Source organism: Heptranchias perlo, chromosome 7 (assembly GCF_035084215.1).
Source record: "Heptranchias perlo isolate sHepPer1 chromosome 7, sHepPer1.hap1, whole genome shotgun sequence".
NCBI classification, from domain to species: Eukaryota; Metazoa; Chordata; class Chondrichthyes; order Hexanchiformes; family Hexanchidae; genus Heptranchias; species Heptranchias perlo.
Genome location: NC_090331.1, coordinates 72,781,042 through 72,796,043, shown reverse-complemented (window position 1 = coordinate 72,796,043; position 15,002 = coordinate 72,781,042). Strand labels below are relative to the sequence as shown.

Genomic DNA, 15,002 nt, shown 5'->3' with positions numbered 1-15,002 from the left:
TTGAGTGGAGCGTTAAGTGCCAAAATAGTATCTGTCACTTTAAATCAGCAATGCACACTGATCTAACGCATATTCTCCCTACTTTACATGCTAACCCTGCGTTCGTTTTCTGTGTGTGTGTGAAACCCTTTACCAACATGGCGTCCGGCGGACATAACGCTAGAAGCATGCGCGCATATCCCAGACGTCATTTTGGAGCTTCGGGAGGCTGCGTAGCGCGAAACAATGGGTGTTACACGGCCGAATTTCTAGCCCCATGTTTATCCCAAAGCATCCTGTATTCTTACTAAACTCTGGCCAACTCCCTTTACCCATCTTATGCACATGAGATAGGAATGAGACATAATTCCCATTACTCAAGGGTGCATTATCTACAGAAGGTGAGCAAAAGCCTGTTGGTGCTTAATAACAGAGAACAGAAAGCCTTGCTCACAGGGAAAGCCTATATAATGCTTTTCCTAACAAGGTTAGCAATATTATTTAGAAAGTTTGCATAATGCTTCTCTTACAGAGATCCGTGGGGATTCTACTCCTCCTTGTTAATTTAGATTTATTAAATATTATTTGCCTGTTGATAATGCCAAGTGATTTAGCAATTTTGATTATTGTTCTGGATTGTGATGTTCCCTAACAGTTGGTCTCCCCCAAGATATGGAAATGACCTTTAATAGTTGAGTGGAATTGTCCCCTTTTAGCTTTGCAGATATATAGAATTTTTTTGTGCTTTGTATGACTGAAGAACATCTTCTGCCATGAATCCTTTATTATTACAATGGCCTGAGTTCCTTCTTCTTTGATTTTACACCAGAAAGCAAGGCTAGCATGTCCCTCTTACTCTCATCACTTTTCATAAATATATCAATGAGCTCTACATAAGTAACTAAGTATTTAAAGTTTGAGCTTAAATCAGGTTTTTATGCCAGTCAAATATTGGTTAATTCATCTGTATGTGGGAACAAGGCTGAAGGTAACTGGTTCTCAAAATGCAAATTGTTTTCAATCGAGAAAGGAAAGGAAAATTAAGAAGAATTTTGATGCTGGTCTTAAAGATCCTGAGATCTTTAAGACCAGCATGATATAAATGGAAACAGGTTATTTAACTTAAACTATGATCACATAGCTAGAAGACATGCATACAAGTCAAGTGAGGCCAGAGAGTAGAGGATGCTTAATCTGTTTGGATTTGTTTTCAGGATGATGATGACGGTGGTAAGGCCGCATTTATTGCCCATCCCCAGTTGCTCTGAGAAGGTGGTGGTCGGCCTTCTCTGTGAACCACTACAACCCTTGTATTGATAATAGTGTCATGATGGGGGAAGGTAGGGAATTCCAGGATTTTGACTCAGCGACAATGAAGAGACATTGATACATGCTAAAGGGGAACTTGGAGGTGAAGCTGTTTCAATTTATTGCCAGGAGCATCACACCAGAAACATTAAATATGCTGTGCAATTTGATGGCAAATCATTGGATTTAGTGTCAATCCAAAATACATTTACTGGCTGTTCATTTCATCTATTAGTTGAGGAATTCAGGAATGACCAAGAATATTTTAATTAATACTGCAATTCAGATATTATTCATGAGTCAGAAAAAGCCGTAAGATAATTGCTTGATTGTTTAACTTAAAAATTGGAAATATTAAGGTCACGTGTACAACTGATCTCCTAAAATCTAGTCACAGAGATAGAGAATTTCCTTCCGTACTGATTTAAAAAGAATTCAGTTAAAATTTACAGCTTGATATAGCTCACCCATTGTCTGATCAAATAGAATATGTATGTGTGGGATATATGACATTGATAAAAGGCATATGTGGAGATGTTTTAGGTCTATCCCAAGACTGTACCTCTCTGGAAAAAAATTAAGTTCTTTTGTATAATTTCCTTCCTTTTTAAAATTTGGAACCCCAGATTAATCTTGAAATGAAAGCAACCAAATATCTATTCAGGAATGCAATATAGTGGATAACAATATCTCAGGATCATTTGATACGGATATAATATCAGCAAACAATTGAAAGGTTCTAAAATTTTCTGATTGGATTTCTTAGTCGAGATCATTTTAGGTTTCAAAAAAGCAAACTGGTAAGTAAACTCCATTCAATCCTCACCCATCATTAAACAGATTTACATATGCCATGTGAGCAAAATTAGACTTAACTCTTGTAAAGAACCATTGCACCATAGAGGTTTACAGTGCAGAAGGAGGCTGCTTAGCCCATCGTGTCTGTGGCGCCTCTTTGCTGGAGCAACCCAAAACTAATCCTACTACCCCAAGCTCTTCCCATAGCCCTCTGCTTCAAATATTTAACCTTAAAAGATGCAATGATTCCTGCCTCAGCCATTCCCTGTGGAAAAGTACTCCATATTACAACAACCCTTTGTGTAGAGAAATGTCACCTAACCTCCCTCTCTTAATGGTAATTTTAAATTGATGGCCCCTCAACACTGACTCCCAAACCAGAGGGAATAGTCTTTCATTGTTCACCATAGCAAAACCCTTCATAATTTAAACCCCCCAATTAAACCTCTTCCTTGTTCTCTCTGCTCCAATGGAAATTGTCTGTTTTCCAAGGTTCTCCTCATAACTTTTGTTTCCCATCCTTGGCATCATCCTGGTGAATCTATGCTGTATGCTTTCTGAGGCTTTCATGTCCTTCCTTTAATGGGGTGCCCAAATCTGCTCATAGTACTCTAACTATGGCATAACCAATGTTTTGTACAAATTTATCATTGCTCTTTTATTCTTGTACTCTATGCCCCTATTTATAAAACCTAAAGTTCTATTGGCTGTTTCATGGCTTTATCTACCTGCACTTTCAGGGAATTATGTATTTGAATCCTCTCTCTGTTCATTCACATCCTTCAGTGTCTTTCCATTGAGTGTGTACTCCCATTCCTTGTTTTTCCTTCCCAAATGTAGAGTTCTGAGATCTATTCTAAACTTATGTAGCATGTGGGGAATTAATTTCTTGAGTAAGACACATCTTCCTAATGATATTGATTAAATTACGCTATAGGAATTTAGGAAACAGTTATCACAAAGCACTGCTTGCTATAACTCTGAAATAGTTTTAATCCCATTTTATTAATAATACGATGGATATAAAGTCTTAACTGAACCTATGTATGCAATTAGAATTCTATTGAACTAATTGAAATTAATTAAATGTCAATACATTTTAATTTTTTTTGTCATCAAGTTTAATAATGATGAAGATTTAAGACCCTGATTTATTCTCTGATAATGTTCGTATTTTAATTAAAGATTTTGGCTGATCAGATAAATATAATTTTCTGTAATTAAGCAATTTCTGAATTAGAAAAAAAATGAATAAAACATTCCCAGCTATAGCAGAATGAGATGATGAAAATAATACTAACAGAAACATAATCCATCAGCAATTAGGAGGTAAACCTTTGGTAAAAAATCAATGGCTTTTAACCAGAAGGGTTATAAGGAGCAACAGAAATGTCAAAATACTTTTATTAGACTCAGCAAAGTAGGAAATTAAACATTTTGTGTGTTTTGCATGACACCAGCTCTTAAAAGCTCTGTGGAATCTCATCCTCTGATTTTCTTTTTGTCACAGAACAATAAAAGTGAATGAAGGCAAAATGAAAAGAATGAATGACATGTTTGTTAGTATCAATGCTGGTGTTTCTCTGCAATGTATATGAAATGTCCTTTGTTCCTTTTTTGCTGAAATACAGTTCTCTCATTAAATTAACAAAGCTATTCTCTACCATGGCCTTTCAGTATAGCATATAAATACCAAGCTGTATGAAGCAATAGCACATCCAGTCAGCTCAATCTAACTGTGAAGTCAAAATGGGAAAGGTTGGCCTGCCCATTGTATTTTGCATATTATATTAACTATTTTATAATAACTCTAAACTGTTTAAACTATCGGTTAAATTATGTTTTTTCCTCAGATCATCTTTTACGAGGACAGGAACTTCCAGGGTCGGCACCATGATTTATTTATTCCTGTTATTGGTATGGGGGGAAATGATGTGCAGGGCAAAAGCCTTGCCCTGGGTAGACTGGATAAGCCAGGGTGTCCCACCTGGGGCATGGGGGCTCCTTCTGCCCAGTGTGCCCTGCTAGCATGGCCCACAAAGCCCAAACAACTATCTTACATTTCTTACTCTCTGGCTGGTCCTGTTTGAATTTTGCAAGCCTATAGGTTTCCAAAGGATCGTTCTTACTACTGTTCCCTCCCTTTTAGATAAATCCTAAATCAGATCTTCATGATCTGTTAGTATCAGTGACTTGAGGTATGAAGTCAAAATGGGAAAGGTTGGCCTGCCCATTGTATTTTGCGTATTATATTAACTATTTTATAATAACTCTAAACTGTTTAAACTATTGGTTAATTTATGTTTTTTTTTCTCAGATCATCTTTTACGAGGACAGGAACTTCCAGGGTCGGCACCATGAGTGCAGTACAGACTGTGCTGACCTGCACTCTTTCTTCAGCCGCTGTAACTCCATCCGTGTTGACAGTGACTGGTGGGTGCTGTATGAGAAACCCAATTACATGGGATACCAGTATGTTCTGAGCAAGGGAGAATATCCTGACTACCAGCGCTGGATGGGATTCGATGACAATATCAGGTCATGTCGCACCTACCCATATGTAAGTTTTGGTTTTATGGTCATGATAATGATGTAAATGATTTTCTTGTGTGATTTATATTGTTGGGCCGTTAATAGATTTTTGTTACCAGCTGCCTTTTTAATACAGGTTTATTCTAATTCCCTCATTTTTTCAATGGGTAATCTTTTACCTAACAGACTATTGTCAATTCCTGTCTCTGAAGATGAATTAACATTTTAATTTAAAAGCTAGCATTAAATCATTGCTGCACCACACTGTTACATCAACGGTGTAAGAATAGAGAATGTTATAATACTCTGACCAATCATAGTAAGACAAGTTCTTGAAATTATGGTTAATATTGTAGTATCTGGTTGCAGGTTTGTTACTCAGTCACAGGAAGTATTGAAATGTAATTGTTCTGATTTATTTATTCCTCTCATTGGTATGGGGGGAAATGATGTGTTAGCGCAAAAGCCTTGCCCCGGGTATACTGGTTAAATCAGGGTGTCCCACCTCGGGCATGTGGGCTCCTTGTGTGTCCTGGTAGCATGGCCCACAAAGCCCAAACAACTATCTTACATTTCTTACTGTCTGGTTAGTCCTGTTTGAATTTTGCAAGCCTAGAGGTATCCAATGGATCATTCTTACTGCTGTTCCCTCCCTGGTAGATAAATCCCATGTCATAACTTCATGATCTGTTAGTATCAGTGGCTTGAGATATAAATTAAATTAACAGGAACAATGATTTAAACCTTATATCTGGCCCACGAGGATTTATCTAAGCGGCCCACAAATACAAAAACTGTGGCTACCCCCAAGTTATCCTCTTTGTTAAGTGCTAGTGGTATGCTCCTTTAATTATAAAGAGAAAAGGACGATCTAAAACCTGGTACCAGCGTTACTTTACTGAGAGAATTCGCTGAAATCTTGGGTGAAGTATCTCCCAGTTATTGTCATTATGAAAATCCAGCATCTTCAGTCAGCCTAAAATCAGCTTCCAAGGTAGTCACAATAAATGTTTCATTGGGTAAGCAGTAAGGGAGTTACAATGGCGTAACCCGATCAAAAGGTTCCAAATATTTTAATAGACTGTTTATGATTTGCTTTAATGGTTAATAACTTCATCTATTGCTTGGTTTTGTTATAACCTTCTGCCGCCTTATAGCAATCTGTTTTCCTAAATATGCTGCAGTCATGTTGGCATGATGATATGTTAATATGTTAATTGTTATTTATATTATAGTACAGAGGTGATTCCTACAAAATGAGGATTTATGAGAGGCCTGACTTTGGAGGACAGATGATGGAATTCATGGATGACTGTCCATCTGTCTACGATCGTTTCCGCTACCGTGACATTCACTCCTGCCATGTGATGGACGGTTACTGGACCTTCTATGAACATCCCAACTACAGAGGCCGACAGTACTTCATGAGACCCGGTGAATACAGGAGATTCAGTGACTGGGGCAGCTCTTGTGCAACTATCGGATCTTTCAGGCGAATGAGGGATTTCTAAATTGCTGTTGAAAAGCTTGATATTATTTTACTGAAACATTTCTGAGCAGAATAAAATATGCTTCACTGCACTATAATCTTATTCATTTTTTCTGATTCTCATGGAATTATATAGAACAATAATTGTATTTGGGTGACTAATCCGATAGATTACATAGAATTACATCGAGTCTACAGCACAAAAACAGGCCATTCGGCCCAACTGGTCCACACCGGCGTTTTTGCTCCACACGAGCCTCCTCACACCCCTCTTCATCTAACGCTAGATAATAATTTACATTGTAATTGGACTTGATAAATACTTTTGATTGAACAGCTGATTACATAAACACAGTGATTACCTTGATGATAAGAAAGTACCTCAACTATGTTATATTTACTTTCAATTTTGTAAATAGTTCTTAATGTGACAGAACACCCAGTCTCACTTCTCCCTCAGTCACCAATAGCACACCAACTCTCATAACTAGGATTTGGCATGGCACGTCAACTAGGGTTGCCAACCCTCCAGGATTGCCTTGCAGTGTTCAGGAATTGAAGATTAATCTCCTGGACACTGCTGCGAGAAACCCAAGAGAAAGATCATAGGGACATGAGAAAAAATGCTGTTCTTTTTCATTTTCTTTAAACACTTTTATTTATTAGTTATAAAAATATTGGAGATGGAAAAAAAGATTGTTTGATTGGAAAGGGCGGTTGGAGGTGGAAGGTCATGTGATGAAACCTTCAGGAGTACGTTCAACCAGAGTTGGCAACCCTAATGACAACCCATAACAAATCCCGCAAATTTCGTAATTAGCTAACTGAGCAATTTTGCATCAAAGGTCCCAGAGGCAGTGAATATGCCTATTTCTGAGCAGATGGCACAACAACAAAATCACTTGACTTAATATAATTCTCTACTGGATTGTACGTCAAATAGTTAGGTTCCAATTAGAAATCTCTGCTGAGAACAGCCAATCTGTGCTGCCTTCATGATAATCTTTCTTTCTCCGGACAGATTCCAAAATGCTAGATACTGAGGGTAGAACTGATTCTAACAATAATTCTTAATATGAATTAGATTGGGTCTTTATCTCTCACTTTTTTTCTGAGCAATCATTTTAGCTAAAAAGCTATATTTTTAGTAGATGCAGAGATAGCTTTTGGAAGAATTGAATGGAAATATTTCCTGCCTGATTCATGAACTTTTTAACTGGAACCCAGTTTCCAACAGTGGTAAAATAGTCAATTGATTATGCAATTATCCCTGTGCAGCGATTATTAAAAAACATTTATTTAGCCTTTTATTTGGACAGTGAATCAAGACTAGAATGTCCCCTTTCTCCATTATCATTGCAACATGCAACTAATACCATAGATTGGAACAATTTAATTTCACTAAGTTTTTGAAGGGAATTTATGTAGATATCTTGAAATACAAAATTCAGTGGATGCACAATGTATTACACAACAATTTATGTGATAATTAATGATACCGGGCATGTTGGTTTATTTGAAGCCAAATACTTTGAAAAGTGTGTCAAAGCTGGATCATCAGCAACAATATCTGTGAAGTAACATAGTGAAAATTAAATATAAATTTGCCCCAGGAAGTGTCTGTCTGATCCTGAGGTGATTGACCAGGCTTTTATTTAATTATGCAAAACTGAGATGACTCCTTATAATTTGGTAAAACCAAATGTTGCATTCTTTGTCCCCAAGAAAAAACTTTAATACTTACAAATGTAATGATTTTCTGTCTCTAATCACTTACTCTTCTCAGTTCAAGTTATAAATTGCAGCCAATTGTAATTTCTGACAATGCTGCAGTCAGTCCTCCATTATGTAATTGCTTACTTTCCAAAGCAAAATATGGAGGAAATGTATAAGCATGCTTTTCTTTCCTAAATCTATACATTGCATAAAAGAGCACATCAACTATGCCACTACCAACCTCCCCATCAAGAAAATAAGAATCAATTGAAGTCTTTGGGCAAGATCTGACTTCACGGGCTCGATTTTTGCACCCCCGATCGGGCGCGTTCGTGGCGGGGGGGGCTGCGAAAATCGGGGATTCCCGGGGCGGGTCTGGAGCCCGGCTCCAACCCGCCCACTTCCGGGTTCCCCAGTGATGCGCTGACATGTGCGTGCAGCCCCTGCATGTGGGACTCCCGCCGGCAATTAAAGCTGGCGGGGTGCCACTTAAAGTATTTATTTAGGTATTTCAGGTCGTTTAGAGACCTGATTAACATGATATTTTAGGAGGGGTGGGATTTTGCAAACAACTGGGACTGTTTCCCGTACTGGGGGAAACACTCCCAGTTCAAATGGACGTATTGCAGCCATCAGCCTGTGGCAGCTGCAACGGTCCATTTGACAGGTGTGGGGGGTGGGGTGGTGGGGGAGACCCTCAATCATTGCAGGAGGCCACTCTGTCACTTTGGACAAAGTTTGGCCTCCACCACCCTCCTCCTAACAATAAAATTCACAAACTTGCACACTTACCCCGGTGTCCAGACACATGTACCTACCTTGCGGACCCCCTCAAATGTACATCTGCCGGATGGGGGCCGCCGTAGCTGCAGTCATGACCTCCTCGGAGGGCAAACAGCATTACCAGCCTCGCCGGCCACGCTGTCCACCTCTGACACGTGGAGCACCACAACACAGTGCTGTGACAATCCACCTGCACAGCAGGAGGGAGGGCAACGGCAGAGAGAGATGCGGCGCAGAAGGCACTACCCTCGCCACAGGGTCCACAGACCGAGGCTCAGCTTCCTGGACCTCTCTGAGCAGCAGTGCACACGGAGGCTCAGAGTCACTCAACATGTAGTCGTGGACATCTGCAGCCTCCTTCATGCCGAGCTGCTCCCGGTTGGCCCGAGCACCATCTTCTTGCCTGTCGCTGTCAAAGTCACCACTGCTCTCAACAACTTCTTCTCCGCATCCTTCCAGGGTGCCACTGGGGACATCGCCGACGTCTCTCAGCCGTCTGCACAAAAGAGCCCTGCAAATACACCTACACCCACTCTGCAGTGATACAATGGGTGGCATCAGTTGTGGGTCTTCATTGTGATCCTCAGGAAAGGGCATTATTGCACAAACCAGACAAGATTCGCAAAGACGTGGCAGTAGTGGTGACAATATAATATGTTATGTGAGTTGATCAGAAATTAAATATAGGTAAAAACCATGACAAACCCTCAAACATCCTTGTGCATCCCCTTCATGCTCATGACACGTTTGCCTTACGCTTCCTACTGCACATATGTGATGCATGCCCTGTGGCTGCAGCACAGGTAGTGGCAGGTTGAGTGAGGCTGACTGTGAAAGAGATGCACGAGAGGGTGAGTATGAGATAGAGCCATGAGATTGTATGAGGATTGGGTTGAGTGGTAGTGGTGGGATGAGTACTGGCGAGGTGAGTAAGTGCAGGTAAGATGAGGATGAGCTTTGAGTGGGTGTGAGGAGTGATGTGACAGAGTAGTGTTGACAGTGCAGAAGGAGATGTGGGGTGGGGGCGGTGATGTGGCAGACGGAGTGTAGGGGAATGAGTAAGTGTACTCACTTTGGCTGACCTACTTAGGTCACTGAAGCACCTCCTACACTGTATGCAGGTGGGCGATATGTTGGTGGTGCAGGTGGCCTCCTCTGCCACCTCGAGCCAGGCCTTCTTGATGGCAGAGGCAGGCTGCTTCCTCCCGCCCGTTGGGGAGAAGATCTCTGTCCTCCTCCCCCCTCCTCCTCACCCCATCCAATAATACCTGGAGTGAGGCATCATTAAACCTGGGAGCAGCCTTTCCCCTGGGCTGCTCCATGCTGTAATTTTTCCTTTTTCTGCAGCATCAGTCAGTGGAGGACTGCCCCTTTAAATAGAGCTCCTCCAGCTGACAGCCTATGCTGCACATGCGCAGTCCGCCCGCTGCGCAGCTTTTCAGCGCGAAACCCGAAAGCAAAGGTAAGTGGCTCCAATTAGCCTGCGATTCCGAGAGGAGCACCCCGATTTCACTGGGTACATTACCCACGCGCCCGGTCGACCCCCCGCTGAAAACCCGCCGCCCTGCTAATATCAAGCCCCACATGACAGCTTTCCATGTTGCTTCCAGATAGATGTAGTTGGGGAATATAAATCAATACATGTAGGGGAAGAAGTATCAACTAACTTTTCTATGGTCCAACAGGCAACTGTAAGTGTACAAATCAGTGTTTGTGATATTGGAATACAAGCACTGAAGATGTCCATATGATATATTCATTCTATTTTAATGAAGGTATTAACCCATCTAAAATAAGGGGGTTGACACCTCAATTGAAACAGTGAACAGAGGAAGGACAGGTAAACATGTTAAGTGTTTGTATACATATATCACAAACATTTACATTTACACTACAAATCTTAGAGGCTTTGACTACATTTTAATTAAACTGAAAAATTCTGAAACATCATCCATTAATTAATTTTGAACATATGATTGAAATTGGATAGTTGCTGGAATGTGAACAATTCAATAAATTATCAGTATTCCTGCTATTTACATAACTCACTTCCTCCTGTCACTGGGGGAGCATCTAGACAGAGCAGTAGGTTAGATTGTGGAGCACACAAAACATCCACTGGCAAACAGAAGTTGTAAGAATGCTGGGATCGATACCCTGACAATTTGATTGTTTTAGGGGTTGGATTTATCCTACGTCCTTCATCAATTCCAGTGAAAAAAAATCCTATGTAGTTGGTGTATCTCCAGAACGAAACCATGCTCTATATCTCCAAATGATTTCAGAACCAGAATACTGAGGACCCCTATAAATAACTCCTGCATTATGGCAGTGGGAACGCATTAAGAAACCTCGCAGTAAAATAAACCACCATAAAGAACCTTGTGATGTATGCACACATTTTGCTTATTCTGACACCAATTTCATACAAATTCCATGCACTTATTTTCTTAGAAAACTTTTTCTAAGAAAAAAGCATAACAGTTTTTAAAAAAACACGAAATAAACTCAAAGTAAATAGTGTGACTGAACAGAGTTGGAAATTTGCCATTTTGAGTGTCTATCACACCACCAGCCCCGAGAAGCATTGTGAACTCTCCTTCTTTGAGTTTATTTTGTGGCAGAATAATTAAAATTACGTAAAAGCAAAAGAATACATTCGATAACTGATCTTTAAATACATGTACTGTACTGGTGTTATTTTTGCAACGTATGTGACATGTTTATTTTTTTTGCTGATATAGAGTTCAGTGTCATCAGAATAATGAAGCATTCTTTACATTGACATTTCAGCCCAGCATATAAATACCAAGCTGTAGGAAGCAGTGGCACATTCAGTGAGCGGTTTCCTAGCTGTGAACTCAAAATGGGAAAGGCAAGGTTCACGGTTTAATTTCATGCATTGTATTTCTCATTTTTTACATTGCAAAAATACCTCAACTTGTTAAATTATTGATTTACAATTTGACTTTATCTCAGATCACTTTTTACGAGGACAGGGACTTCCAGGGTCGGCACTACGAGTGCAGTACTGACTGTGCTGACCTGCGCTCATACTTCAGCCGCTGTAACTCCATCCGTGTTGAGAGTGACTGGTGGGTGCTGTATGAGAAACCCAATTACATGGGATACCAGTATGTTCTGAGCAGTTGAGAATATCCTGACTACCAGTGCTGGATGGGATTCAATGACAACATCAGGTCATGTCGCACCTACCCACACGTAAGTTATATATTTGCGGTCATTACTGGCTATAAATTTGTTGCTCACATAATTTACATTAATTATAGTCCATTAATCAATTTTCTCATTCTCTTTTTTAATAGTTTATTGGCATCCTTCACTTTTCTTTGTATTGTTGTTTTCACTCTTCATTTAGTGATTATAGGCCATGTTTTATTAGTCTGGGTATCTCCTTCATGCAATGAACTATATCAGAGAAGTTATAATGTCAGTGTTATAATTGAGACACAAAACTAATAGCTCACATTGACTGTAGATGTTGCTTGCCGTGGTGCTGATCTCTTATACTAGCTACACATCATCTTTATTATAATAGTTTGTTACATTCCTGCTATTGGTCTCCACATCATGGCGGGTTAAACATTAAATGATGAGGCAATTGTTTAATTCAATGGGCTAACTCTCTTCTCCAAAATGCCTCCATGTTGTCAGCGCTGGAGAAAAGGTAAAAATCTTAAATATGGCAGCAAATTTACTTGTGGGTTGAAGTTCACTAATCTGCTGGGGTAGGACAGCTAGTGCTAGGATGAATATATGGAGACAACTGATGCCACATCAGAACTGGTATGTTGCAGCTATGGTTCATTATATGTAATAGAATAGCAGCAAGGGAATCACAAAGGTTTCACTCATTGATACGGTTGCAATGATGTTGCTCAGTTATCTGCACTTTGTTTTGAGGGTGAATAGCTTCCTATTAGCAAAGTCCTCTAAATTCTACTAATTCTGCCATAGCCTTGCAAATCCTTCCAAGTGATCTGTTTTTCTATTAGTCTGTATACTTACAGTCTCATCACAGATATGATATTATTTATATTACAGTACTGAGGTGGAAACCACAGAATGAGGATTTACGAGAGGCCTGACTTTGGAGGACAGATGATGGAATTCATGGATGACTGTCCATCTGTCTACGATCGTTTCCGCTACCGTGACATTCACTCCTGCCATGTGATGGACGGTTACTGGACCTTCTATGAACATCCCAACTACAGAGGCCGACAGTACTTCATGAGACCCGGTGAATACAGGAGATCCAGTGACTGGGGCAGCTCTTGTGCAACTATCGGATCTTTCAGGCGGATGAGGGATTTCTAGATTGTTGCTGTAAAACATAAATTTGCTTTACCAATGTTTTAATGAACATAAATAAAATATCCATTATTGAGTTATCAGCGTAATGCATTTTTTGAATTTTCATGGAAACCATTTTGGGGCGGTTCTAATGGACCATATTTTACCTTAGTGATTTGACTCAGTTTAATGAAGGCATTAACCCTTCATAAATAAGTGGGTTGATGCCTCAATTAAAACAGTGAACAGAAGAATGACAGGCAAACATGTACACTTGTACACTTACATCACAATCATTCATTTTTACACTACAAATCTTAGAGGCTTTGACTACTTTTTAATTGAACTGAAAAGTTCTGAAACATCATCCACGAATTAATTTTGAACATTTGATTGAAGTTGGATAGTTGCTGGAATGTGAACAATTAAATAAATTATCAGTGTTCCTACTATTTACAGTGCCTCACTTCCTCCTGCCACTGGGGGAGCACCTAGACAGAGCAGCAGGTTAGATTGTGGAGCACACAAAACATACACTGGCAAACAGAAGTTGTAAGAATGCCGAGATCAATACCCTGACAAGCAGATTTATCACGGGCACCAGACAAATCCTTAACCCCATCACCTTAACTGCTCATCAAGAAACCATCTGGGATTTACCACCCAGTCTACGCGGAGAAGTTAATGATACCTAAATACCGAACCTCCCACATCAATCAGTTTGGATTATATTAGCATTTACACGACCAACCTCCCATTGGAATCCACACATGGTACTGAGTGATTGACTTAACCCTTTCCTGCCAATTATGAAAGAAGAAGTTGGAGAACAGAGTCATGAACTAATAATTGCTTATTTACCTTAGAATCACAGATAGCAACACTTAAATTTAAACATTGAGTATGCAAATAATTAGTAGAAAGTGTCAACTGATGAAACAAATAACTGAGGTTACAAAGGAGTTCAGTTATGTCACAGTAATTCAGCAGTAACTGTTTGCTGATTATAAATCTACAGTTGAGATCAGTGTCTCAGATTGATATAAATTGGTGAGATCAATTTAGCATTAGACTCCTTACATGACTGACAGGCTAACATTATTAGACAGGCAATTTATTGAATAGATTAAAGTCTGTATGCTTATCTTAAAGAATGTTTTCAGAATTTATATGCCCTCGTCCTTATCAGTTGGTGTTGATGAACTTGTTGCCTTGTTTTCCTCTGGGAGGATGGTGTTAGCCTTCTGAGACGTCGGTGATGAACCTTGGTCTGTTGGGGTGCTATCCATTCCTCCTGGATCCTCTGCTCCTGGATAAATTCACTTTGTGCGCTGGTAGCTGTATCTGGACTAGCTGACTTAAACCTCACCTCCCCCGATCTCAGGAAAACTTGGACATCTAGGTGACACAAGTCTCTGCCTGCATCGGACTGCTATATTCATACAATATTAATCTCTGTAACCTTTCTTTCTCTCTCAGTCAGAAGTACATTTTCCAATTTTACGGAGACTCTTCTACATATACTAAACAAAGAACTACAACACCTTCGCCTACAAGAACTAATTAAAAATTAGAACTAAACTAAGAGCTAATACCCGAAGCTTTGGTGTCAAACTCTCCAGTTTATATATTGTTAATTTTTTTTTATTTGTTCATGGGATGTGGGCATTGCTGACAAGGCCAGCATTTATTTCCCATCACAAATTGCCCTTGAGAAGGTGGTGGTGAGCTGCCTTCTTGAACTGCTGCAGTCCATGTGGTGAAAGTTCTCCCACAATGCTGTTTGGTAGTGACTTCCAGGATTTTGACAGCGACGATCAAGGAACGGCGATATATTTCCAAGTCTGGATGGTGTGTGACTTGGAGGGGAATGTGCATGTGGTGTTGTTCCCATGTGCCTGCTGCCCTTGTCCTTCTAGGTGGTAGAGGTCGCGGGTTTGGGTGGTACTGTCAAAGAAGCCTTGATGAGTTGCTGCAGTGCATCCTGTAGATTGTGTAGGGGGTGGTGGTGTGTGTCAGCTTCACCTCTGACTTCTGAGCGGTCCGAATCGCTCCCACTCCCTGGGTTCTAGACCTTGGA

The 15,002-nt window shown here is 40.1% G+C and overlaps 1 protein-coding gene and 1 pseudogene across 1 annotated transcript; both read left to right on the top strand.

Annotated features, from left to right (window-relative positions):
- Nucleotides 1-4,285: 4,285 nt before the first annotated feature.
- LOC137324041 (gamma-crystallin M2-like) lies at nt 4,286-6,128 on the top strand. The gene is made up of 2 exons (XM_067988211.1): nt 4,286-4,645; nt 5,853-6,128. The coding sequence occupies exons 1-2, from the start codon at nt 4,286-4,288 to the stop codon at nt 6,126-6,128; spliced, it is 636 nt and encodes a 211-aa protein (XP_067844312.1).
- A 1,482-nt stretch (nt 6,129-7,610) lies between these two features.
- LOC137324040 (gamma-crystallin S-1-like) lies at nt 7,611-12,946 on the top strand (annotated as a pseudogene).
- The last annotated feature ends 2,056 nt before the right edge of the window (nt 12,947-15,002 follow it).

Excerpts from the sequence above, each read along its gene's own strand:
- LOC137324041 (XM_067988211.1), top strand. The coding sequence starts at position 4,286 with ATGAAGTCAAAATGGGAAAGGTTGGCCTGCCCATTGTATTTTGCGTAT. Across the intron at positions 4,646-5,852 it reads CATGTCGCACCTACCCATAT|TACAGAGGTGATTCCTACAA; the intron begins GTAAGTTTTGGT and ends TTTATATTATAG.